The sequence below is a fragment of the Cavia porcellus genome, unplaced genomic scaffold (assembly GCF_034190915.1).
Source record: "Cavia porcellus strain 051 isolate PalLab524CR breed Dunkin Hartley unplaced genomic scaffold, mCavPor4.1 scaffold_1, whole genome shotgun sequence".
Lineage (NCBI taxonomy): Eukaryota > Metazoa > Chordata > Mammalia > Rodentia > Caviidae > Cavia > Cavia porcellus.
In genome coordinates this window covers 14,888,201-14,914,830 of record NW_026947484.1, presented here as the reverse complement: position 1 = coordinate 14,914,830, position 26,630 = coordinate 14,888,201, and the positions used below count along the sequence as shown (strand labels likewise).

Below are 26,630 nucleotides of genomic sequence, written 5' to 3'. Positions count from 1 at the left end.
GAGGGGTCCTTACCAGAGGAAAGCAACGACACCCACAGGCCTGTAGGAAAGAAGAGCAGATGCGTGAAAGGATGGTCCCCCCACAACAGCTGGAAGTGAGCAGCTCCTCACTGTTGCCTCAACTCTGAAAGACATGTCCCCTGGGAACACTGCCCTGCACACCTGGGGCACAGGAGGGCCTTCTTCAGGAAGGACTGTGAACCCAGCAGTCTAGACATTCCGAAGTCAAGAGTCATTCATGGCAGGGCTGCTTAGGAAACCCAGAGAAGTCTGGGGACCAGTGGGACCAGGCCTCCCCGCTGGGACAGGCCTCGCTCCTGCAAAGGCAGGAGCCAGGGACTCGGAGTGGAGGTCCTGCATGACTGGCCAGCCCTGACAGATGAAGGGCCAGGATATTAGGCCAAGGGACCCCAAGAGTACTGCCACCAGCCCCCAGCAGAGTAGGAATCCAGGCTTCATAACTCTCCTCTTTGCCACTGTGAGCAAGTCCCCAGCAGCCCAGCACCCCAGCTTTACCAGATGTCAGTGACTCCAGACACAGGGCTCTGGTTGACAATCTCTGGTGCCACAAACTCAGGTGTTCCGTACTGACAGTACTGGGGCTCCCCTGGGATCAGCTCCTGGGCATTTCCAAAGTCACAGATGCGAACCTGCTCTTCACCCTCTGCACCGTCCCATATCAGCAGGTTCTCAGGCTACAAGACACAAGCAAGCTAGAGATGAACACCTGCTTCTTGGCTCCCAGAGGAGCTGCCCATCCCCCACTCCCCACTTCACCTTGACATCCAGGTGCAGCACGCGGTTCTGGTGCAGGTAGCACACTCCCTCTAGCACCTGTCGCATGTAGGCCCGGATCTGTGGGAACAGGGGGCCCAGGGTCTGTGGGGGTAGGGTGGGGAACTATGCTTGATGACCAACCACCAGGGCTGTGGCAAGAGGTCAGGTCAGGCCTTGGGAATGGTCTTCAGATGGCTCATGGAGCTGTGGGTTGCTAAGACCTAGGACTCCCATACAGCTGCATGGGTTGGACACAGCACTATTAGAGAGGGCAGATATTTACATTATAATGAATAGAACCATACAGTGTAGTCAGACATGCAGGACTGCAGTGAGATCAATAGAGTCCAGGTGGGACCTATGCAGGGAGACACTGACAATGTGTATGCTCAGGAAACAACAGAGAGATTGGGATGGGCCTGCTGAGATTAGAGGGGATGATGGGAGTCCCAAATACACGGGGGTCTTGCAGTGAGCTCTTCTGCTGTCAGCCTCATGGGGCTCTCTGCCATCTCCCATGGCTTCCTCATGGGCACAGATGGCATGCGTGGGACTCGCCCATCAGTTCTCAGAGCTCAGGTGGGTGAAGGCTGGCGCCCAACCTGGCCCCTGCCACCCACTGCCCTCACCTCAGACTCACACACGGTGGGTTTCCTGGCCATTCGCTCCAGCAGCTCCTCTGTGCAGCTATGTCAGGGGTCAAGGAGATCAGTGACAAGTGTCACCTGCCTGGCCCAGCCCCTGAGCTTAGGGAAGGCTCTGCTCAGTGCAGGCCTCTTCATCTCCTCCACTAAAGCACACCTGGTATCAGTCAGAGATGGCACCTTACTCTTCCCTGTCCTCTGGGTGCACAGATGGCAACTGTGCTTGAACTCTCATAAGATCTCAGGCAAGTCATTTAGCCTCTCTGCACCAAGGTTCCCTCAGATATAAAACAGAGAAGCTGTTTCCTCTCCTGCCCACTTGACGAAGTATTTATGGGGGACAAATCATTTTTTGAACAAATCATAGCAGAATCTCACTGGTTCGATTGATAATGAGCCAGGGGCCGTGCCATGGAATAATCTGTCATTTTGCTAAGCTTTGGATTTAACAACACAGCCGGGGAATATGCAGGTCATGGTCACCCCGCTCCAGGAGAGCTGAGCTAACTGCCCAGCAGTCCTCACTCACTGTACCCTTCTTAGCCACGGAGGAGTAGGACCTGTTCTTTTAAATGTGCAGAAATACTGCTCTGTGATTTATAATTGAAAAGCATTTTCCACTTGCTGGCAGTATGACTGCAGGCCAATTATTCAACCTCTCTCTACCTGTTCATCATCCATAAAATGGGGATAATGCAATTCCATGAGGTAGTTGTACAGGATAAATGGATGTTTTAACATTTGTAAAACTCATGCAACGCTGCCAGGCACCTGTTATCTAAGCTGAAAGAAATGTTGGCTTTCACAGAAGTCTCCAGACTCATACCACCCAAGCCTCAACAGGACTGGTTTGTAAATAGTAACATGCGTTACAAACTGTTTGCTGTGAGGACCAGTCATTCAAGCACAGGCCTCTCCCAGGATACAGCTCAGTGACAATGACCAGTCCCCGGCGCCTCTCAAAGGCCTCGTGGAAGTAGAGGACACAGTCGTGCTGAAGCCGGGCCAGCAGCCGGGCCTCCCGCCTCGCTGATGCCTTGGGCTTGGCCTGGCTGGGGATGAACTTGGCTGCAAACTCCAGGCCGGAGCTACGCTCCACCACGCGCCGTAGGTAGGAGAAGGCACCCCTGGGTAACAAGGAGGGCGACAGAGCACAGCTGTCACTGCAGGACATCTCAGAGCCACCAGCCCCGTGGGGCCCCCAACACTGGCTCCTCCTGGCCCCACACCTGCCGATCTCCTGGTGGATATCGTAGAAGTCGCTGAGTCTCCTTCCTCGATGCTCCTCATCTTCCCCAGCACCCTCGATCTCCATAGCTGTCTGAGCTGGAAAGGAGACAATTGTCCTGGGGTCAGGCGGGGAGAGCAGGAAGGGGACAGGGCAGAGGCGGGATAGGTGGGGCAGATGGAGACAGGAGAGGAGCAAGACCACTGCAGCCCAGGCTGAGGTGTTGAGGCTGGAGGATGCACAGTCAGGAGTGCGTCTGGGGCACACACTGAATTCCCAGGGGCAGTTCCTGCCCACCTGAATGCACAGCCAACTCTGCTTTGCAGGAGACCTCGCCTGCCAGGTTCCGGGCCGTACAGGTGTAGACGCCTCCATCCTGGGCCCCGGTGCTGAGCACCACCAGGGAGCACTCATTCTCCTCGTACACGAAGCTCACATGGCTGCTCTCAGCAAGCAGCCCCTCATCCTGCGGAGGTGGGTATCACAGCCAGCCTGAGCCTCCCTCTGGGAAGTAGCTTTGCCTCCATGCCAGGGACCCAGCTTCCACTCCACGTAGGGCCAGGAGCCAGCCTCCACCCAGGGGCTTCAGCCTTGGGCTTTGCTCATCCCTCAGCTCCCACTAACAGCCCCACACCCCTCAGTTCCTGGGCCCTGCCTCCTCCTCCTAACACTGTTTTGCCCATCGCCCCCAGACGTCCCAGGAGCCCAGCTTCCTGGAGGAAACCAGTCCTCCTCCCCCAGGCTCCTGCTAGTGGGGCGACTCCCTGTTTCAGCCTGCACCACCCTCTCACCTTGTACCACATGATGTCTGGCACTGGTTTTCCTTCAACCACCACAGCGAATCGGGCAGTGTCCCCAGCCACCACCTCCACGTCCTCCATGATGGACTCAAATCGTGGAGCCTCTGAAATGCACAGAGGGACAGGAGAGGGCAAGAGAGAGGGCAGAACATCCTTAATACAAAGGCCCGCCTCCTCTGCCCCTCTGCCCCTCTGCAAATCCCCATCAGGAAGGGACTGGGTCAGAACACCAGGCTGAGCTGGATGTGGGAGCACATGCCTGTAAGCCCAGCACCTTAGGCGGCTGGAGCAGGAGGGCTGTAAGTTTGAGCCCCTCTTGGTGATTTAGTGAGGCCCTGACTCCAAAAAGAAAAAGAGGGGGCTGGAGATTTAGCTCAGCAGCATAAAGCGCCTGCCTTGCAAACAGGCAGTCGTGAGTTCGATCCCCGGTACCGATAAAAAGGAAAAAGACAAAAAAAAAAAAAAAAAAAAAAAAAAAAAAAAAGGGCTGAGGATGTAGCTCGACATGAAGGCCCTGGTTTCAATCCCCACCACTGAAAAAAAGCAAAAAACAACATCAGGCTGGGCCTCCTGAGCACCCACTCTTGCACACCAAGCTCCAGGTCACCCGGCCCAGGCGCCCACTCTATAAATTCAAACATGATGTTCCCTAAATGTCAGACGCACTGTCACCGGTGCGGGCTCGCTTTGTTAGACCCTCGATGTTCATTTGCCAGCTTTGAAATTAGGGATTTGCGCACACAAAGAAAACCTGGATTTGCTGTCTCTTTTGAAAAATCAAGGCTGGCCATCCTAAATCGCTTCCCTCCCAGGAACCAGGGCGTGGCTCAATGCCGCCCCCTGGAGGCCATCGCCCTTCTCACGGTCCCACCGCAGCCTGCCCTGATAGTGCCTGAGCTCGGAATCTGCAGGAGGCACAGTCTGTGACCGGAAAGAAAGCTTATGAATGACACAGCCTGTGTCTTGAGGTTTTTCTCCGTGAATATCATCTAGATGGCTAGGGAGCCATCTACCATCTGAGAGATGGCAAGAGGAACAAATTACTAACCCCCGAATGCTAACCGGACAGTCTAGAAGCTCTCAGCTCAGTTCTGCTGCGGGGTATGTCTGTAATCTTATTCTCCACACATGTCACATGTTCGTATTATTCCCTGCAAAGCGCCATCTGATTCCATGGTAGAGTCACATACACTTCTCAAAGCACTTTCCCCATCCTGAGTATGTCTGAGGATCTTGCTTTATAAGGGGGTGGGAGTGATCTGGCCTCCGGTAAGGAACAGGATGGCCCGGTACAGAGTGCCCCCCAGCACAGGGACCACCAGCTTTCATATAGCTATCAGGAGACCACAGGGTGCGGGGGGGGGGGTGCTAGGGTGTGCAGACATGGAGGAGAGGGGCTGCCGTTCTACCTGCTCTGCCTGGTTGGCATGGAGTGAGGTCTATTAGAAAGTAAGTACTGACGCCCGCCCAAGGCCATTTCACCCTGGCTGGCAGGGACATGGTGTTCTGTGCAGGCTGGGCTGCAGGGCCCTGGGACCAGGGCCTCCCTAAGTCCTGGACATAGGGTCATGTGTGTGTAGGAAGATGAGCCTAGCAGATGGCCGAGGAGCAAAGCAGTGACTGAGTAGGAAATGCTCAGCAGGACAGGCTGTGTAAGGAGCAGGACTTATCAGAGGGAAACCCAGGGCCCAGAGATCTAGTGCTCACCCCATCCAGCATCCCTGTAGGAGCCAAGAATGCCCCTTCTCTTCCTCACACCCGCTCTGGCCACTTTTCACCCGCTTTACAGATACTTTCTCTCCCTTCTACAAATCTGGTTTCCAGTCTATAGAGGTGCAGGAGAGCAGTCTATAAAGGTCAAAGCACTGGAAGGTTTCACATGAATATCAATGACTATCCTTTTTTTTTTGTACCAAGGATGGAACTCAGCACCTCATGCTTGCCAGGCGGGCCCTGTGCCACAGAGCTAAATCCCCAGCCCATCAACGACTATCTTAAAGCACCACAAAATGACCATTTGCCTAAGATTGTCTGTGCTAACTAAAATGTCACTTCCTCCACTTTGGGCTAGAAGTGTATTCATGTACTCGGCAGGTAATGCGCTCAGCTCGTGTGGATCTGAAGTTCCGAGTGGCAGTTACAGATGTCTAGAGTTAATTAACAAACTCGAAAACAAAATAATTACCACCTAATACATGTTAGGCTTGAGAAGCCACGTCTTTAAAGGAGAAATTACACAAAGGGCCTTTGCTGCAAAGGTTAGAGCTCTGTTAAACAGGTTCAAACAAAAGGGCAGCCTGGAGCTCCAGAGCTGGGAGGCAGGTGCTAAACTAAGCACGGGAGCTTTTGCTTTTTTAAACTCCTCCATGCTTGTGATAGCCAAAATCCTATTTCCTATTGGATTTAGCATAGAAGCTAGGAACACTTTCAGGCTTTGGAGCCTGATGTGCAGACTCGAACCCAGCTCCTGAGCATCAGGTTTCCTTAGGGACCCCCTGAGCCTCAATGTCCTCACCTGTGAAACAGGGCTCACTGACCCCTCTCAGAGAGTTGATGTGCATATTACATGAGGTGTACTGAGCCAGGCCTGTGTGAGGGGCTCAGTAAATAGCTGTCTAGTACCATCACTGCCATTAGACGCACAGGCCTGAGGAGGAGGGCATGGGAGTGGGTCCCTGAGGCAGCAGTGAGTGTGTGTGTGCCTCTGGGAGTGTCTCAGAGGGAGAAGTGGGAAGAAGCTGTCGCCACCCACCTGCCAGCTCCAGTGTAACCGAGCAGACCTGCGTGCCATGGCGGTTGCGGGCTGAGCAGGTGAGCGGCCCAACGTCACGGCGGCTCACCCGGCAGATGCGAAGGCGGTACTGGTCGTCGTCCGGCTGGCTCAGCTCGTAGATACCTGTCCGCTCCTCCAGGAGGGCCCCTCGGCAGCTGAGGGAAACGGGACAGGGAGGTCCTGCTAGGCCAGGCTGGGGCATAGCTACATGGGCAGTCAGCGGGGTGAGCAGGACCCTACCTTCTCCAGACGACCTGGGCCTCCACATGGTTGAAGGTGACAGTGACACTGGTTGGCTGTCCCTCTACCACATACACGACATCCGGTTTATCCAGCACTGCAGGGGCCTCCTCCAGGGGTGGGCCTGAGAAGGGATGGCAGGCTCTATCCGGGCTGGATGCTGGGGTGTCAGCAGCTACTGCTCCTTTCACACCCCCGGTCACCACTCAAGCTCCAAATTTACAGACGAGGAAGCCGAGGCTCAGCCTTTTGTCCAGGGAACACAACAGAGCAAGGCCTGGCCTCCAGCTTGTCTGACCTCACCCTATCCCAAGTCCTGCTGCCACTGATGAGCTGGGGCCCGACCCAGACAGCTCTTCTGCCATGGTTATTGAGTTCAGTGCAGCCCTTAGTCTCCACCCCATCTCATGCCTACCCAGACCGCTGTCCACCTGGGCACCCCACTCACCTCGCTCCAGCAGCTGCACAGGCTCGGACGGGGGCGAGGGCTTGCTGCTGCTCTTGCCACTGCTGCTGAGGACGCGGAAGACGTGCTGAAGCCCCTTTCGCAGCCCCATGGCTGCCCACCTGGGCTCCCGCAGACCTGTGGTCAGCACTGTCCACTGGTCGGAGCCCAGCACCTGGTGCTGCACCGTGTAGGTCAGGGATTCTGGGTCTGGAGGGCAGGCAGCTGTTAGAGGCTGGTGCCGGGGCAGCACTGAGAGCCTCCCCACCCAGCTGGCCTGGGGCCCTGGAGCTCATCCTCAGTCTTCTCTGAACTCATGGCTCACTGTGGTTTCTGCCTGCCTCCCACTTGCCCGTGCTCAACCACTGCTCAAGCCAGGTCCAAAGTCAACAGGCCAAGGGGCTGGGGATTTAGCTCAGCAGTATAAGCACCTGCCTTGCAAGCAAGCAGTCGTGAGTTCAATCCCCAGTACCGATAAAAAAGGAAAAAGACAAAAAAAAAAAAAAAAAAAGTCAACAGGCCACCAGTTACAGGCCTGGAGGGAGCCGGACTTGTGCCCAATGCAAGAGCCTAGACAAGGCCAGGAGAGGACAGCACCAGAATCACACCTACAGTTCCCAAGCTCTCTGAGAATGAAGGGAATATGCTGGCGCCCTCCGTCTCTTCTGGAGCAAGAGCCCCACCCACCGTGGAAAGAAGACAGAAAATGTGCTCCTCCTGATTTCAGTCCAGTTCTCCTCCCACTCTTGCCCTGCCCAGCCACCATATTCTTAGGGACCTGGATCCTTTAGTGTCCCCCCTTTCCCTGTGTGGTTCTGACCCACCGATGGCCATGTCCAGACTCCTGGGGGGGTTCCACGTGAGTGTGACCATCCTCCCCGTCACAGCCACCACCTGTGGGGCACCGTCTGGAGGTCCTGGAGCCACATCTGAAAGCCACAGATCCAAGGTCTGTGAGTCCTTTAGGGCCTAAGGACTCCATAGGGTCATCAAGGCTCAGGGATAGAAGACCAGGGGCAAGGCCCGGCGGTCCTCGGGGAACCAAGAGACACTGATGTGCAAGCCCCTCCCTTACCCGACCCTCACAGTGGTTCCAGAAGTCAGGCTGTAAGCACAGCTGCCCGGGAGGGTGCCCGACTCACCTGTGACATACAGGTGGGCGTAACAGGCAGCTTTGCCCAGCTTGTTGGCGATGACACTCTTGTAGACACCAGCATGCTGAGGCCCCACAGCAGGAAATACCAGGCGATGTACATCCCTGTCTGGGGGAGGGACAGTGACACCAGGGCTGAGCTTCAAAGATGCTCTGAGCAGTGGGTTCATGCTAGCCTGGGCCTGGCTACTCAGGTAGGGATGGACAGGGGAGGCAGTGAAAAGTATGTCCACCATGTAGCCAAAGCTGGGTCCAAGCCTGGACCTGCACTCTCCCCTCTCTTAATGTCCTTCCAGCACTTCAGGCCCAGCAACTGACCATCACAGCCTCCAAGGTGAAACCATGACAAAGCATTGTTCCTAGGTCCTCTCCAAGTCTTCCCCATCTCCACGGCCACTTCCCTTCATCCCTTCTCCAGCAGAGCCCAAGGAAAGGCCCCAGCCCGAACCCCCAGCAACATTCACTGCTTCTCCTCCTGTCTTGAAGCTGACAGATTGCCCCTCTACAAAACCATGTACATGCCATCTCAGGTCTTTGTTTACAAAATACCTCCCTCTGGCAGGGTGTGGTGGCACACACCTTAATCCCAGCACTCGGTGAGGCCGAGGCAGGAGAATTGTAAGTTCAAGCCCAGGTTGGGCAGTTCAGCAAGACCCTGTCTCAGAATAAAAATAGCCAAGGAACAAGTTCAGTGAAGGCCCTGAGTTCAAACTTCAATACCAACAGGGGGGAAAAGCAACTCCCTTTGGAAGGTTCTCTTACCTAAGGCTTCCTTGTCCTCTAGGACACACTTCTGGGAAGTGTAACCCTGTGAACCCTCCCCTGCCATGGGCCCAAGCCCTATCTGCTCTGTTCCATGATTCCTTCTCTGGGACTCCAGCCCTCTGGATTCACATCACAGGGCCCATACTGCTTTGCAGGGTGGGGAGGGGGTGTCCTTCCTCTTTATTGCTGAGTTATAGCTCCTGTCTGGCTCGTTCCCTCTAAGACAAGCTTGCTTAGGTCCAGCTCTGCTTGTTCCACCCAGAACTCAATGTCTTTTGTGCAGTACCCAATTCATTATGTTATAAATTATGGTGAGATTTGTCTGCCCCGCCCCACTCCTAGGTCTCCTCTCCCATTGCTGTGCCCTGCACCCTCTCTGCCCCATCCCACTCCTAGGCCCAGCCTGTGCCAGTACTTGACACCCTCCCTACCAATTCAACAATGCTACCAAATTATCCCCATTACCAATAAGGTCAGAGACATTAATTGACTTGTTCAAGGTCACACAGCTAATAAATGAAGCCACTGTTTGAACTTAGTTTCTTCCATCTCATTCCAAAGCTCTCTCCTTATGCCCTCCTCCCTGCATGATAAGGAGGCTGTCTTTGGGGAGGACATGAAGAGGAGGAGACCTGCAGTGTCCTCCTTCACATCAAGAATGTCACCAAACACCCCTCCCTTCTCTTAGTGGTTATCTGCGTAAGACGGCCACCCATTCATTTATCTCCGCTTGTGCTATTTATATGGGAAGAGAAGCCAAAAGCTGCCAGTGACCCCAGATACAGGCAGAAGCAGAGATGCCAGCTCAGATCCTGAGCTAGACACCTACCCAGGGCCTCAAAGAAGATGGGAGATGGGGAGGCCAGCTGCAGGGGTGGGGGCTGAGGGCGAGCGTCACAGCTCTGGCACTGGAGACGGAGTAAGCATGGGGTAAGGAGCCTGGGACAGGGAAGCTAGGAACATCTTTTCAGAGATAGGCAGAGTCAAGCAGTCCTCACTTGCCTTTGAGCAAGTCTCTAAAGCCTCAGTGGGAAACCTATAAACAGGGCTAACGGTATCTGCCTACAGGCCCGCAGTGGGTGAGGTATCCACACTGCTTGTTAGCACTCAGAATCTGGCACTTAGAAAGCACTTAGAAGGGGACCTTGGTCACCTGCAGCTGTAGGAAGAAACCATTAGGGGTGACAGTGTGGCCACACTCAGGGAGGCAGGTGGACCTCACACAAGATTCAGATTTCCTCAGGAATGCAACGGAGGTGTCCCCAGGAACAAGCCCCAGGTTGAATCTGCACCTCTGCATTTCTCTGGCTCCCTCTTTCTCATTTGCTGTTTGTTAATAACCCTGGACAACACCCTTTCCAGCCAGAGCTGGCCACCCTCGTTCTCTTTGCCTTCCTCTGGGACATGGCAGCACCACTTCCCCAACAGCGAGAATGGCCCAAGGACAGCAAGAGCGGAAGACCTAGAATTCTCTGGCCACTCTGTGTACAGGTCCTGCTCACGGTGCTTCATCTGCAGGAGCTGGGTTAATTCTCCTAACAACTCCATCACACGACTGCACTGACTGTCCAGTGAGGGCCACAAACAATGACTACTGTGTGGGCTCAAGGAGAAATGCAATGAGACTTCCTTTCCCCAGGAACCCCATCTCCAACCAGGCTACAGAAAGAAGACCCTGAGAAAGCCTAGGGAGCCTAGGGGGCCCAGTTCCAAGGGTGCCTTCCTGAGCACGTACACTGTGTCATGCGTCGGTCATCGCTGCTCTGGATGCGGTGACCGTTGTGGAACCAGCTGATGGTCGGGTAGGGCAGGCCGGTCACCTGGCACTCCAGCATGGCCTCCTTGGCCAGTCCCACCTCTAAGTCCTGCAGTGGCCGCAGGAAGTCAGGAATGGACAGCCGCTCCAGCTCGCCCTGCTCTGGCTCCTCGGGGATGGATGGCATCTTCTCCAGCTTTGAGCTGTAAGGACCACACAGCTGTCCAGAGGTGCAGGGCTGCACCTCCTGGCACAGGGCAGGAGCCCCTCAGAGCGGGTGGGGCCCCCTCAGTAGCAGTGCCCAGAAGCACCGGGAGTCCCAGGTGGTACCTGGGGCCTGAGGCAGCTGTCCTCGGCTCCTCCACATAGAGCTGTGCGGAGCAGTGGGCCTGGCCATGTGTGTTGGTGGCACTGACCACATACAGCCCCTCGTCCTCGCTGCTCACGTGGGCAATGTGCAATGAGTGCAGACCCCCATCCTGCCGCAGCCGCAAGTTGTCACTTTCCTCCACTGGGTGGCCTGGGGGCAGGAGGGCAGGGATGTAGAACAAATACCCCAGCTTGGTTGGGGTCCACAGGAGTCTCCCACCATCTGCAGGGTGGGAGGGCACATACCAAAATGAGTCCAGGAAACAGAGGGCGGTGGGGTGCCGCTGATCTTGCAGTCAAGACGAGCAGCACGACCCTCTAGCACCTCCACATCTTCTAGCAGCCGGGTGAATAGGGGCGCCAGGGAGGGCCGCACAGTCAGTCGGGCACTGCAGGTCAGTTCATCTAGGGGGTAGGGTGGGGGACACTGGGCAGAGAAGGCCCTGCCGGACCAGGCATCCTACCTCTTAGACTGTATCCAAAGTTAGGGAGCCTAAGCAGAGCTCGGCCAAGGCTCTGAGTGTGGGGGAGGCAGTAGGCAAAGATTCACATGTATACCAGGTCTTCTGGGGAAGTGGAGGTCAGCAAGGACAGGCAGCAGGCTGCCAAGGCGGGCAGGATCCCCACAGCAGCCCAGGGCCTAGACCTCACTCTCATCCTAGAAACCAAGCCACTGCCTTCCCTACTCCATTCTCAAAAGTCTGCCCCACACCAAGTGCATACCCGTGCTCCCTCCCACCATCCTAAAACAATAGCAAGTGCCCATTGGCTCCACTCTGACCCCCAAGAAAAAACTTCTGGAGCCACTAACAGCCCCTGGGCTGACCCACATGATTCTTCCTGCTCCTTAAGGAACAGAATTGAGAGAGGCAGGTACCATCATCTCCGTGCTTCATATGAGGACAGTCCCAAGTCAGAGACATCATCAACAGTAGCAGCTGGCATGTATTAGGTGCCACCCTTTGCCAGGCTCTATGCTTTATCTTACACTGGTTGTTTCACTAATCCTGCCTAGCTGCCTACAAAGCCGGCATTAGCATGCTTCTTCTTTTTACAGATGAATAGTCTAAAGCTCAGTCAGAGCAAGTGACTTGTGCAAAGAGGCGGGCTGGGAACTTGCAGGGCAAGAATGGGAGGGAGCCCAAGTCCTGGTGTGCTTGCTGCATGCAGGGGACTTGCTTACTCAGGTATGAGAGCAGCCATTTCCATGCCAGGTACTACTCTAAGTACTGTTTTGGGCTGGCATCCTGCACTATCTCTCACCCCACTGCACTTCCCCCAGGAGTCAGAAGCCCATTTCTTGGGCATCTCAATCAGCACCCAGCTCTTGCACCTCTAGTCCTCACCCCTCTACCCTTGGAGACCCAAGGGCCTGAGGAAGTAGTTACCTTTGGCTGTGCTGAGCTTACAGGTGTAGACACCACTGTCGTCCTCATGCACAGAGGTGAGCAGCAGCTTGCATTTGCAGCCATCAAAATGCATCTTGCATTTGAGCAGCGCGGGCTGCAGCAGGCGGCCACGGCACAGCCAGTCCACCTCCACGTCGGCAGGACCCGCCACCAGGCACTCAAACAACGCCATCTCCCCGGCCCCTACGTCCACGTCCTGCAGGGGGGCCAGCACGGCCAGGGACCGGCTTTCAGGGTGTGCTGGGGGGAAGGCAGCCACAGGGGGACACACAGAGCAGAGACGCACAGGGTGAAGAAGACACGCACACACAGACAGACAGACAGACACAGAGAGAGAGATGCATTTTGTTCCTCTGGAGATGGCAGAAGCCCACCCACCCGTCCAGAATTGTAAGGAAAGTTGGTCTGGCTCTGAGATGCACCCCAAGCTGGCCAGGGAGGGAGAGCTTATGAATGGTAAGAGGGAGCAGAGGGAGGGGCACCGACAGGGCCATGTGGTAGCAGTGACTGGCAGCAGAAAAAAAACACAGCACACCAGCTGGGTACAAACTGGACTTTATTTGAGCTTAGAAATAGTTTCCAAATACCTCCATCCCCACTATGGCTCCACTCCTGCACCAAGCCTGGCTAGCTTCCTCACTCCCAGACACAGCAGCCCCCACCCTGACCTCGAATGAGGGAGCCCCCACAGGTCCCTAAACCCGCCAGGGCCAGGCCTCAGCCCTAGGCCTCTGGCTTTTGGTCGCTTGTAAAATAGAAAGTGTTGTGCCATTTGAAATCCCTTTCTGGAATGGATTGCCCCCCTCCCAGTGAGTCCCCTGACCACAGCCCCTCCATCCTGTGGGTGCCCTGCCTTCTCTTCTCCTGTGGTCTCACTGCACCCCCCGATCAGAGGCATCCTTCCCTGACTGTGACAGACACACGAACAGACAAACGGAGACACAGACAGTGGCCTGCAGCAGCGTAGCACATGCACTCGCTCGGTGCTCCCTACAGGCTTGACACCCCTCATGGCCACCCCTTCTAGCACTCAGTCCATCTGTGGGCCTTCCAGCCACGTGTCCACTTGGGGAGGGAAGGTTCTTGGGACCGTGGGCTACCCTGGGGAGCTTCACGGGACGGGGTGGGGAGGGGAGGCTGGGACAGGTCCGGGCCGGCGGGCCGGCTGGGTCTGTGGGCAGGAGGCAGTGAAACACAGCGAGGTCCGAGAGGTGCCTGAGACAGGGGCGCAGCTCGGAGGGTAGCGGGGGGAGCACAGGCGGCCCCCTGAGCTCACTCGCCTGTATACAGACAAAAACCTCAGTCAGCAAGCGGCAGGTTAGTGCAGCGCACGCACACGCACGCACACAGGCACACACGGCACACGCACGCACGCACTGGCACACAGACCTGGCTAGGGCCCTTCGGGATACGGAGCTGCCTCTAACACTGCAGGCAGCACTGCCGCTTTCAGCTCTCCCAAGGCAAGGCCTGGGATGGGAGGGCCATCGGCTAGCCAGAGGCCGGGTCCCTCGGGTTCTTGGGCAGCAGAGACCCAGGGCAACCAGGGGAGAGGCGTTCGCAGGCATCAGGAACACCCCGAAGCCTGCAGGATGTTGGGAAGAATCCCAAAGAGAAAAGCATCAAGACATGGGTTAGCACAGAGAAGCAGAGGCAGAGCTGGACCCTGGAGGAGGAGGAGGTGCGGGCCGGGGCCGGGGACCGAAGGCCAGATGCCAAAGAGGTAGCAACCACAGGAAGAGCAGTCCTGGGGAGGTGAAGCAGGTGAGGAGGCCCGGCAGAGGGCTGAGGGGTGTCTCAGGGCATCCCCAGAGCTTTGCCCGCCAGGCGAGGGGACTATGCCTTGTGGGGGACGGGGTGGGGGGGCGTGATGGCACAGTGAGGCACTGAGGGGAGGTCCCTGGTCCTGAGCCATCACAGGAAAGGGAGGAGGGAGGACAGCAACAGGCAGCCGAGAGGACGGCAGCCTGGCTGGGCCTGGCATCCTGCTCCTAAGAGGTCCCTGTGCTATGTCCAATCCTGGGGGCTCAGCCCTCTCCACGCTTCAGGGATGCGCTCACCCTGGGACCCCTGGCTCCCTATCGTGCTCCGTGCCCAACTCACCCCAAAGGTCCCTCCGAACGGGTCCGATACTTCCCACTGTCCCCTCCCCGCAACCACAAGTGCTTCTGCACAGCGAAGGAGGGTAGGGAGAGCAGGGGTGCAAGAGGAGAGTGGGGCGTGGGCATGAGCGAGGGGCCGGCCGAGCACAGCACGGTGACAGGTGAAAAGGCGTGGAAGGGTGTGAAGAGTGGATGGTGGACCACGTGAAGCAGGCCCATGGCTGGCGTCGGGGGCAGGCAGTATAGTGTGGTGAGCTAAGTGTGGGCCGGTTTGCTCTGACTCTGGGAACGTGGCTCCCTCTCTTTGGACCTCAGTTTACTCAACTCTAACAAAAGCGGCCAGGCTAGGGGACAGCCCAGCCGTTAGAGTGTGGCACCCTGGAATGGAGGCTGTGTGACAGCGGTGGGAAGGTGGGTGTGGGGCCAGGTGGGGGCCGTGAGGGCGTGAAGCTCTCACCTCGGACCTCCAGGCGCGCCTCACACTGCCGAGCGCCGTACTCGTTGACTGCTTTGCAGGTGTAGAAGCCGGCGTCACCTCGCTCTGCTGCCAGGATCCGCAGTCGGCACAGCCCGCCCTCCGCCTCCTCTGCGAAGCGCCGCTGGTCTGGGCGCACAGGCTGGCGGTTTCTCAGCCTGGCAGAGGACAAGGACTCAGCCCAGAGCCCCTGAGCCTGACCCACAGGCACAGCGGGCAGAGGCTGTGGAGCCACTCGAGTCTCTCATCCTCCACTGGTCTCTTGCTCCCAAACCTGCCCTGCTCACCAGCGCATGCAGGGGTCACTGGGTGAGGTCTTCACCTTGACTCGACCTCCACACCCCACCTAGAACTTCCAGAACACAGCAGCCCACCTGGATCTCTCTGCCCAGAACCACTGCATTTGGATACAGCCTTGCTATTTAGCTCTGAACTGTTCTTAACTTCCCCCATCTTATTTATCTACAAAGGAAAGATAGCTTTTCTTCTCCCAAAAGGGATATGAAAGAACTTACAGTGCTGAAAAACATCACAGAGGAAACCAGACAATCAATTAAAAATGAACAACGGAACCCAAACCAACAGCAAAACACGCGAGCAGTCGATGTTCCAGGCCCCCAGCACGAGCGAGGTACCACAGCTGAGACCCACATTTAACTCTGAGTTTGCAGGAGCTTAGAAACAAATTGTGATGATCACGCCAGGCACAACACTGGACACAAAGTGGGCCTCCAGAGTCCCCCTGCCACCAACCATAGGGGCAGGGTGAGGGGACTCCTGGCCACTCATCCCAAGTAGGTGGATGTGAGCCCATGTACTAACCCAACCCCTCCCCAGAAAGGCCCTGAATGAGCCCCAAGCCGCAGGCTGGGGACAGAGTATACAGAGGAGCAGTACCTGGGAAGGGTCCCACCCTAATCGAGCAAAGCCAGCTCAGGGGCCCAGGCTGGGGTGAAGGTGGCTGCCACTCACCAGGAGACTACAGGCTTGGGCTCTCCCTGTACACGAATGCTCATGATGACATCTTGGCCTTCTCTCACTGACTGGTCCATAAGTGAGACCTGAGGGGGACCCCAAAGCATCAGGGGTGACAGTCAGGGTATAGCACTGGCTCCTTGGACTGGGGACTGGGGCAGAGATCTCTTCCATACCAAACTACTAAGGCTGGCTCTGGACAAAAGGGTTATTGGGGCAGAGCTCTAGGTCTTGCTGGAGCCTAAGCATGGCTCCAAGAATGAGGGAGCACACAAAGGAATTGGGGGCCCATGGGGGTCTGGGCACCAGCTTCAGGGGTCTGACCTTGAAAGTGGGGGGTGCCTTGGAGCCAGTGTCAGAAGGATGGTGGTTCTGGCTGGGACTGAGCTTCATGGTGGGGGTTTGGGGCCAGGTCTCCCCAGGTTCCGGGAACTCCTCCGGGGGGCTCAGGTACTCCTCGTCGGAGGTGATGGGGCTGCTGAAAGGGGATGTGGACCCACCTGGAGGAGAGACAGAGAGGATGCCAGGGGAGGGAGAGGACAGAGAGGTCGAGAGAACAGGCCGGGATACCCCTCTCCAGGGCCCAGAGTGAGTGGATGCAGGGTTCCTGCAGGCCCTGGCCTGACTTGGCCTCCCAGGCTCTGCTCGCTGTGTGACCTAGGCCCAGGGACTTCCTCTCCCCAAGTCTAAGTCCTCATCTGCCACAGCCTCTGCCAACAGTGACCCTGCTGCTCCTCCTGGGAGGGGACATCACTGGGGAAGGCCTGATGCAAAGGACTTTGCCAGCAAAGGGGCTGAAGGGAGACCTGGAATTCCATCGGAACAGGGCACTCACATTCCTGGCATGGACTAGGGGCCCACACTACTCATCACAGACTGCAAAAGCAGGTGGTGCTCATCTCTGACCCCAGAGCGGCAGAGCCCAGGCACCCGCTTCTCAGGCGAGCTGGGTCTGGTGTGCAGGAACACACACCTCAGATGAGCCCCATCCTGACCTTGATTCAGGGCCAAGGAGGCAGCACTGTCCAGCCTGCCCTTCCCCCCCTTCTCAGCTTCCTGCCATGGACACCCCAGGGGCGCCTGTTGACCTCAGCCCTGTAGCATGGACCCCAAAACTCTCAGGAATAGAAAGCAGGGCTGGAGTCACCCACAGACAAGGGCAGCCTGGGGAAGAAGAGGGGAGCACCAAAATTGCCTTTGGGGAGGGGAGTCGCCAGGGCCCTGACACCCTCCCCCGCAACTGGCCAGGGGCCCAGCCTCACAGAGTTGGCTCCTATCCGACTGCCAAATACAGACATGAATCTGACACAGCCCCCTGGCCCCTCCTCCTGATTCCCCGACCCAAAGCCCCCAGAAAGGTTGCTCCCCAACTCACCCCAAGACTGCACACGGACCCCAGCCTATACCTTCTTGAAGACTCTGCCCTGGCACCAGGCCCTCCTGCTGCCTGCCCACTGCCCACCCCGCCTGGACTCCCCTGGGAGCGCGAGCCCAGCCTGCCCAGCCCCACTCCCTGGCTGACCCAGAGGCCTGCACTGAGCCAGCTCTGGGGGAGGGGAAGGTGCTCAGGAGGGGGAAGGGAAAGGTGGGGGTGGCCAGCAAGAAGCTGGGTGGCAGGCAGGCAGGCAGGCAGGCAGCGGCAGGCAGGGCGCTGGGCTGGCTGGGAAGGTGGTGCCTGCTGAGACCACAGGCGGCCGGCAGGAGCAGAGGGGGAGCGAGGGAGGGGCAGAGCCCAGCCTGGCTGAAATTAGCTCCTTCCCAAGCTACACCACTGACTAGAGAGGAGCCTCTCTGTGGGCCTTGACTCCAGGTCCTCTGGCCTCAGAGGGAGATGGGTGTGTGGGCTGGCACTGCACTGCAGTATCCAGGACTCCTGCCTCACCCACCAGGGTCAACAAGTCCACCAGAGGAACTGTGGTGGCAAATGGCTCTAATCGTGCCTTGTCCTGATCAAACCAAGATCCCGACTGGGAAGACACTGAACACTGCAGAGCCAGGCCACAGCCTGCTTCATCCAGCCCTGCGAACAGACCTTTTGGGACCTTCACCCGCCTTCCAGAGATGCTTTCGCAACCTGAGGGGCCCAGAGCACCCCCACCCCCATCAACTGGGTCCTGCCATGACAGGCCTGACCTTGTAGCCAGCCCAGAAAATAAGCCTGTGCCTAACCCAGCTCTGTGGGCCACCTGCTGGCAACCCGCCCTTCACCCATCAGCCCCACCATGGCCAATAAGTAGGAGCCCCAGGCTGCTTCACCCCCCAGCAGTCCCTCTTAACTGGCAGCCATTTGCAACTGGGCTGGGGAAGGGGTTATTAAGCAGGGGTCATATGTCCTTCTCCTTCCTTCTGCCCCCTCACCCCACCCGGGCCCACATTCTCAAGCTATGACCTTGCTTCCTGGCACTGCCCTGGAAGGAGTGGTTGGGACCAGGCAGCGGCTGGCTGTCTTGAGGTTCAGGTGGGGAGGGAGGCAGGGCACTTGGTGCTGGAGGCTTTGCCCCTGACTGACTCTGAGACTGTCCCCATGGAGCAGGAACACCTACTCCAGGGTCACCTCCAAGCTGGACAGTGCTGAGATGGCTCTGGAGCCTGAGATTTGGCCAGGTTTGCAGGGGACCTCAGAGACCCCTGGTGGTGGCTGGGGGAACAGCATCCCAGAAGCGTCCGCTCACCCAGCAGCCCAAGTTCTCAAACCCCTGGGATACTGTCACCGTAGAAGGGAGGAGACTGAGGCTCTACAGTGGCAGAACTAGGCTTCCCTGAGAAAAGACCCTGCTGTACTCCCTAACTGTGTGGTCAAGGAGATTGATGGAGGAGCCCCGGGCTCCAGCAGGCTTGGGGCCACCTACTTGTCACTGTTCCACTGTCAAAACCATTTTAGTAGCCAGTCCCTAACATTCCTGCCCTGCTCTACCCATAAACCTGGCTCACACTATAGGAGTAATAGCCATATCATCCAGGAAGTGGGGAGCACGTATTCCCAAACCCACAGCATGGAAGGACTTACCCTTCATACTTGTCCCCCACAGCCCCCATAAGGACGCTATCTGCCCTTTCAACACTGCTCCCTGGTTGAACCTGCTTGCAGAATGTACTGGCATTAGACACCCCTGAATCAGGAAACTGTCCCTTCCCAGACCAGCAGGCGCATCCAGCTGGTCCCAACATCCCAGCTGTCTCCAGCATCCCCTGTCATGTTCTCACCAGAGAGAAAGCTGTAGCCACCAGCAAGTGTCTAATAGGTGAAAGGCATCACACAAGGCCCCTTATATCAGGACCATCAAAATGATTCTCAAACACACCCGCATCAGGACCAGCTGGAAACTCCTTAGACAACAGATTCCTGAGCCACACCTGGCCCCAGAATTAGACTTTCTGAAATTTTCAAAAGCACCCAGATGATTCTTATACAAATGAAAGCTTAGGGTCCACTGCCAATTCTCAAGGAAGACAACACTAGGAGATGGTTTCACTAAGTCCCACGCACTTGACCAGGGCTCTGGATGAGGAGTCCATGTGCCTATGAAATACACCAACAGGCCTTTCATCCTGAGCTGGGTCTCTCAGCTCCCTAGTAGTGGTTTTCACACTTTACTGTGTCCTGGAGTCCCCTGGCAGGCTATCCTTAGTCACAGATTGTCAGGACTCACCCCAGATTGAAATCCCACAGACTGAGGCTGGGGCTGATAGTCTGGATTTCTAACACACTCTAAGCAGATGCTGAGCTGCTGCTGGTCAGAGGACCACACCGTGAAGACCATGGCTCTGTGGTCTCTTCTGTCATCCTGACCCTACTCCTGGGCACAGACTCATTACCCTTTGTGGCTGGGTGTCCCACCCAGACTCTATGTGTCACCTAGGTTGCTCCCACAACTTAGAGCTTCTAAGACTCCAGGACCCCACAACTGCCTCCCGCCTACTCACTGTGGAATACTCAGTCCCTACTGTCCACAAGAGCCTCCATGGTGGTGGCAAAGGCTAAGGACTGAAAAAAGCAGACATGTCCTCAGGGGCCTTGGGCTGGTGAGGAAGACAAGCCAGACACACAGGCGACTTGAGGAACAAACAGCATGAGTGACACGGTGGTGCAAAAGGGGTAGAAAAGATGGTCATAGGATTACAGGGGGCTGGAGACAACTTTTGCTCAGGAAAAAAGAGGGACATGAGAGAAGAGATGGTAATAGAATTTCCGTTTGGATAAAGGGGGGGGGTCAGTCCAAGCAGAAGAACCTTTGCAAATAGATGTTCAGAGGCATAAAACACATGCGCAGGGAGAACGTTAGCTGAACTGTCTGGTGACAGATCCAAGGGTAGAAGAAAGAAGCAGGCATCATGATGTGACAGCAGATGCCTCTTGCTGCTCTGGCCACTCCCAGGGCCTGTTCCGGCCTCTGCTGGCTCCATGGATCCATTAGACAGAGAGCAGCTGAAGGTGTGTGGCACCCTGTGATTATGGCGGTGGAGGAGGAGGAGGATGTGGAAAATGGCCACCACAGCCATCCCACTGTGGAAGTGAGGAGAAAAAGGAGCACAAGCCACAGAACATGGGGATTTCCAAAGGATGCTGACATGACTTCCCCTAGGACAAGGAGAAGGGCTGTGCTGAGAATGGTTCAGGATTAAACTGTCTGAAGCACCAGAGAGAATTCCCCATGGTGAGCCTGGCCTAGCCAGGCAAGTGTTGAGATTTGGCACCCACAGTATACCTGGTCTGCGTTCGTGTGACTGGCTGGGAGCGAGAAGTTCCACTTCAGATAACATCCTGGGCGGGGGGGTTGTGTAGGGGGCACCCGCTAGGGCCAGACAGAGAGGGGAAGGAGGGCAAAATCTGGAAGTGTGGACAGAGCACCCAGCTTCCTCCTCAGGTGTTCCCCAGACCTCCATCAAGAAGGACAACAGAGGCCACGTGGCATTGCAGTGTTCCTCCACTGGCAGCCACTGCCACTGCCACTGCCAGGGAGAACTTGTAACTATGAACAGGTGGCCTAGAGCCCAGAGCAGGAGAAGTGGAGGGCAGGGGTGGGTGGTAAGACTTTCTTCCTTTTCTTTTGTATTCATCATCCCCGATAAGCAACCTCATCTGGTTTGTGACAGAGTTGATCATATGAGTGGGACCAGAATAAGCCTCAAAGTACCAGATCCCTTAGTCCAAATGTCTGTGGCTGACTCACCCCTAACCCGAGTCACACAATTCTTACTGGGTGTTTATCCCATGAGTCAGGATGATCTGCACTTCATAGACAAGAAAACCATGGGCAGCTAGAGGTGAAGGTCTTGGGTGCAGAATACTAGAATGATCCATGGATTTAAGCACATGAGACCTGGGCCTGAGAGGCAGCAGGGTGAGGCCTCGCATTGCTTTCTCCCAACAGCATGTGGAGGGCCCCCCATAAGGCCCTCTGTGGGAGACAGCAGGGTGTGCGCATGCCAGGCAGCAGGGAAAATAAATGGACCATGGCCACAGTAAGAGGCAGGGCGTTAGAAGAGGGAGCAGAAGAGGCCTTCAGTCTGTCCCACCCACAGAGGGCCTGGGCAGTCCCTTCCTCATGAGCTCAAATGCATCTTACACTCGAACCCTACGCCCCCAGAGTAGCAGGAAAGGGGACAGCACAGTGCAGCACTTAGGAGTTTCTCTGGGCACTCAGGGCATGGCTCCAGCCTCCAACCGCTGCCATGTTCCGAGAGCTCGGCATCCAACAGGGCAGGGCACTTGTTGCAGACTACTAAAATGCACGGCAATTAAAATGAAATTAAATGAAATACTTGGCTCCTCAGTCATGCTGGCCATATTTAAAGTACTCAAAAGCTACAGGGGACTGGTGGCAACTAACGTTAGGCAGTGCACACACAGATACTTTCATCATCGTGGCAAGATCTGGTGGGCACTGCCGTACAGCAATTTGCTCAAGTTTTCCCAGTCCCAGTTTCCTCATCTGAAATGCGACATAACAACAGAATCTCTCTCACAAGGCTGGATGAAGTGTGATTACCCAATCGACACTGGGCCTGCCACACAGAAAGTGCTCTGTTCATGCTAAGTAGTTATATTAGTTTTACCTGCCACTCACACTAAGTGTTGCTGTTTCTGGGGTGAGTTTTTCCATCACCCCAAATTATTTATTGCTTATAACTTTCTCAGGCAGACACAGTAAAGGCAACTGGCCTGATGCCCGCTCCATCACAGTAGTACTCTTCCCAGTACTTTAGTCTTCCCAGCTGTAAAATGGGAATGTCACCACCTGTCACCTGCAATGTGATGCAGATCAAAGAAAGAGATGTGAAAGGGTTTGGGGAAAATTATATGGTGCTCTAAAACCAGAAGAGACTGTGCAGAGATGAAACACTGGCCACAGGTGTGAATTCAACAGATGCCTGTGATGCATTTGGCAGTAGCCAAGAATAAAGGCTCCACTTGGGTTAACAACTAGGGGTCCCAATCCATGCCTCTGTCTGTGAGTTATTCAGGGGGAGGAAGGATCTAGGGCTGGGGTGGCTGCTGGAGCCAATGAACACCTGGCCCTGCCTGCACACGCCTGCCCCCCCAAATCAGGGGCTGCATTCTGTAGTTGTCCATTTCCTGATTACCATGGTACCCAACCAGGAACACAACTGTGTGCCCTCAAAAGCTGCCCTGTTGGGGTAGGCATCCCAGGAGCACACTGGGCAGTTGGCCCTGGTTTCCACGGCACTAGGCATGAGGACAGGGAGGCAGTGGGACAGGGTAGTGGCCTGTGCAGGCCTCTCGCCACAAGACACCACCCATTCCCTCCTCCACCTGAACCCTAGGTCCCCACAGCCACACTGCTGGGCGCCCTCCCTACTTCCACTACTCCCTGCAGGCTCCAGGCCTGGAACCCTCTCCTCTACCAAAGTCTGTGCTACCACTGTTTCCGCCCACTCCAGCTGCTCTTGGGTCCACTGGCCCCCCTCCAGCCACTCTGGACCAAACAGTGCCTTGTAGGGTAAGAAAGTCAGATTGCTCCACAACAACCAGCACTGACTCTGGACCCGGGTGCCAGCCTCTTGGGCCCTGGGGCCCTGGAGCCAGCCGGACTTTATGGGGCTGCTGCAGTGCCTGGTGCAATCAACTAATGTGATGCAGGTTTTCTGGCTCCTCAGGGCAAAGGAGGCACAGCAATGCTGGGCTGGGGCAGGGGGATAAGGACACAGGGCTGGAAAACAGTGAGCTGTGAAAGGTACGGATGAAGTCCTCGTGGCACAGTGTGAAGAAAGGAGTAGTGAAGGGGAAGGCCCTTCCCAGGTCCTCCTGGAAAGCTGAGCCCATGTTCACAGGATCACCCCTGAACACTAACAACTAACATTTGTCTACAGCTTTACAGTTCGTAAAGCTCATTTGCACATTCACTTTCATCTGTGAGTCTGGTATAATTATCTCTGGTTTACAAATGAGGAAACTGAAGCTCAGAGAGGTTCAATGTGGCATAAAGAACTCCCAGTCAAGTGCTGACAGCTGCTGTGCCCCAAGCTGTCTTCCCAACCTTAAAAGGCTCCCAAGTGGCCCCAAGCCAGTATTGAGACACCCCTCATGCTCTTCTCACCAAATCCCAGCCCAAGTCAGGTATTGACTGGTGCTCTGGAGCCAGACCTTGGCCCCAGAGGGGAGCTGGGAGCTGGCAGCTGAGTCAGAGGCCAGATCCTAGAGGTGATGGAAGGACGGAAGCATGTAGTGGGGGCTGGGGTGAGTCAGTGAGGCCGGAGGAGTACGCAGGAGGCGGCCTCAAACACGACTCCTGGGAGGGATGAGGAAGCAAAGGAAGAGGTAGACCTGCCATTCCACAAAGCTCTGCCGTGCTACCAAAACAGCTAACGTAGCCCAGGGGCTGAGCTCCAGGCCCTCTGCAGCAGCTCTGCATTGCAATGGTGCTAAGGCCCTGGGACCATGTGCATCGGCTCTGTTGTCCTGCCTCTTGCAGCAAGAAAGGCACAGAACAGTGTGTGCTGTCCCCGTCCTGGCATGTTCTAGCCCTCCCCCTGCAGTCTAAGTTCTAGCCTCCTTCCAGCCCTGAACACTGTTCTCAGCCTAGACACATCTGTCCTATATTACCCTCAAGCCGAGCCTGGACGTTAGTAAATGTCTTAAGATTTGAGTTTGTGCCTTTTTCTTCTACGATGCTTTACTCAACTTTCCCTGCCCCTGCTCCTGCTCCACTGCCCAGCGCCAGGAGGATGTCAGGCCCAGCTACCTGAATGAGCAGAATTGGCCACACACACTGACAGCAGCCCAGCCCTGCCCGGGCCACAAACTGGGCTGCAACCCAAAAGAAGCCGTTCAACACCAAGTGAGGTTTCATAAAAATAGAAAACAAGGCCAGGCTCAGTACCACCACCTCCAGAAGGTGCTCTCAGCTGCACCTCCTCAGGGCTTGAGGTTCAAGAGGAGGAGTTGAGCGGTACTTGAAATACCTCTCTTTTTACTGGGGCTGGCCTGTCCCAGGAAGAAAATGCCTTCAAAAGGTTCCTGGTGTCCCTCCAGCTCTTTGAGCTGACAGCTTCGTTTTCTCAGAGACTCAGAGATAATTTGCCTTCCCCACAGACCCAGTTCAGGGAATTGCCATAGGAGGATGGCATTTGGAGGCTGTCTAGAAGACAAATTTCACTGACTGTGAATTGGCCAGCCCAGTGCGTGCCTTGGTAATGTGGCCTGCCCTGAGGATAGGAGCACTAAAAATGCTTTTCCCGTGGGGAGTGACACATGAGAAAGGACTGCGCATGCTGTCTGAGAAATCAATCTCTTGCTGCAAGTGGGAAGGGACCCTGGGCCATGGCATCAGAACCACAAGGAAGAGTCACAGCTCATCCCCACCCAGCCCTGGGCTTGATGGGCTCCCTACCAGGTCTCACAGCCAGGGAGGCAGCACAGCTGGCCTGGCCCAGCTCGTTGGTGGCGGTGGCCATGTAGCTTCCTGCGTCAGCTGCCTGGGCCTCCCTGAGCAGCAGGGTGTGCCGCTCGCCCTCAGTGCGGAGGAGAAGTCGGCCCTCACTGCGCAGCTCCAACCCATCCTTGTGCCAGGACACTGTGGGGAAGCGGCAGGAACCAGCTCACCATGGTTCACACAGGCTGCTTGGGAAACTCATCCAGCCCTCCCCAGGAGCCCAAAACACTCCTCTCCCTACCCCAGGAAATGGGAGCAGGGTTCTGGGCAATTCACTTAAACACAGGAAGTCAAGGCAGCCCCCAGGGAGTGGGGGATGCCCCTCCCACCCAGCTCTCCCACAAAGGACTCAGAAAACCTCCTCCTTGTCCCACATGCCCCCACCTCAGCCTCTCCTTGCTGCTCACCTTCAGGTGGGGGGTTGGCAGTGATGATGCACTTAAGTAGCACATCGGTCCCTGGTGCCACCACCATGTTCTGCAGGGGGATCTCAAACACTGGGGCCTCCAGAGGCTCTTCTCCAGCAGACACATAGGAGTCATCTGAGGACTCTGCCAGACACAGGGGTGATAGTTAAGAGGATTCCATCCCTCTGGGGATGACTGAGGGAGGCAGTTCAGGCAGCCCCACTTCCTAGAAAGCCAAGCCCCAGAGATGGGCTTCTACAAGGCAGAGTTGGGGGAGCAAATAGCCTATCTCCTGAGTGTCCTGAGGCAAGAAAGAGAAAGCCAGAAAGAAGATTCTTAACCTGGACAGGGCAGTGGAAACCCCACTTCACCCACAGTTAGTGTTGGTTTCTGGAGGAAGGTAGGGACATGCAGTGTCTTCCCGTGAGTAGGTGATTTGTGGCACTGCAGGCTCTATGCAAAGCCATTGGAGGGTCACAAATCTGTGTAGGCTTCAAATAGAGGACAAGCTAAGAGTAACCAAGACCTAAGTGGTAACACAAGTTGCACAGAGCAACAGGTGGGGAACTGCCAAATCTGTGAGGCCAGCAGATTCCAAAGAGCAGCAGTGGGATTAGAGAGGGCTACAAAGATCAGTCTTGATTTTGTCCTCTCACCAGACAGTAACATTGCACTTACGGCATACAGAGCACTGATGGGTATCCGGGATGTGACAGGAAGTAAGATGTGATCTCTGCTTAGAGGGAGCTCATATAAAAAGATATAACACCCCACTGGCCTGATTCTCTTTATGTGTATTTTCCAACCCTGACAATCTCTAAGATAGATAAAGGACAATGCAGACAGCCAAAGGGTAGTATAGATCCCAATTCTGCAGATTTCTACTACACATCACCTGGGGCAAATGAGACAATGTTTCTGAGCCTTGATTATGTTATCTGGAAGATCGAGGGATAACACCCAATACTCTGCAGCACTGGCACACAGGAGATAGCATCCCTATGGGTCCAGTAACACAAAGTCTGAGATGTGATGGGTACACGGTAATGGTGATTAGTAGGATGATGGATGGGAGCCTAACAACCCCTAAAGGCTTTAAGGTGGTAGTATGTAAATGCAAAATGATTTTGATATAGGAAAATACAAAGCAGTAGGTGCAATGAGAGATCCTGGAAGGGTCTCCAGACAGAGTGGGAGCTGGTCAAGGATGCCTGCCTCCGCCTCTCCAGGAATGAGCCCAACTTCTTGTTTGGGGTGTGGGGGTTGGGGCAGCTGCATTCTTCGATCTGTGATGTTGCTTATCACCTCTGAGAAAGCAGGGGATACACGCAGGCTGCCATGTGTAAGAACCGCATTCATCTCAGAAATGCAGGATGTGCGGGCATGGGGAGAGAAGGCTAGAAGGGGAGGCTGGCTCA

The 26,630-nt window shown here is 55.8% G+C and overlaps 1 protein-coding gene across 13 annotated transcripts in view; it reads right to left on the bottom strand.

The window, feature by feature from the left end:
* The window catches only part of Speg (striated muscle enriched protein kinase), a 53,357-nt gene that overhangs the window by 12,505 nt on the left and 14,222 nt on the right, over positions 1–26,630 (bottom strand). For 9 of the 13 annotated variants that reach the window (XM_063245619.1, XM_013146160.3, XM_063245628.1 and 6 more), the window contains 22 exons: positions 25,213–25,356; positions 24,764–24,946; positions 16,236–16,411; positions 15,909–15,997; positions 14,919–15,094; positions 12,339–12,599; positions 11,197–11,355; positions 10,912–11,101; positions 10,561–10,784; positions 8,050–8,169; positions 7,732–7,836; positions 6,911–7,117; positions 6,463–6,586; positions 6,202–6,377; positions 3,441–3,553; positions 2,947–3,115; positions 2,651–2,747; positions 2,348–2,548; positions 1,407–1,464; positions 778–855; positions 517–695; positions 14–40 (listed from right to left, as the gene is read on the bottom strand). In XM_063245619.1, coding sequence (XP_063101689.1) covers positions 14–40; positions 517–695; positions 778–855; positions 1,407–1,464; positions 2,348–2,548; positions 2,651–2,747; positions 2,947–3,115; positions 3,441–3,553; positions 6,202–6,377; positions 6,463–6,586; positions 6,911–7,117; positions 7,732–7,836; positions 8,050–8,169; positions 10,561–10,784; positions 10,912–11,101; positions 11,197–11,355; positions 12,339–12,599; positions 14,919–15,094; positions 15,909–15,997; positions 16,236–16,411; positions 24,764–24,946; positions 25,213–25,356 — 3,256 coding nt within the window. Of the gene's footprint in view, positions 1–13; positions 41–515; positions 696–777; positions 856–1,406; positions 1,465–2,347; positions 2,549–2,650; positions 2,748–2,946; positions 3,116–3,440; positions 3,554–6,201; positions 6,378–6,462; positions 6,587–6,910; positions 7,118–7,731; positions 7,837–8,049; positions 8,170–10,560; positions 10,785–10,911; positions 11,102–11,196; positions 11,356–12,338; positions 12,600–12,898; positions 13,640–13,748; positions 13,945–14,918; positions 15,095–15,908; positions 15,998–16,235; positions 16,412–17,286; positions 17,422–24,763; positions 24,947–25,212; positions 25,357–26,630 lie in introns of those variants that run through there. The other 4 variants (XM_063245644.1, XM_063245646.1, XM_063245649.1 and 1 more) reach the window with 4 other exon arrangements.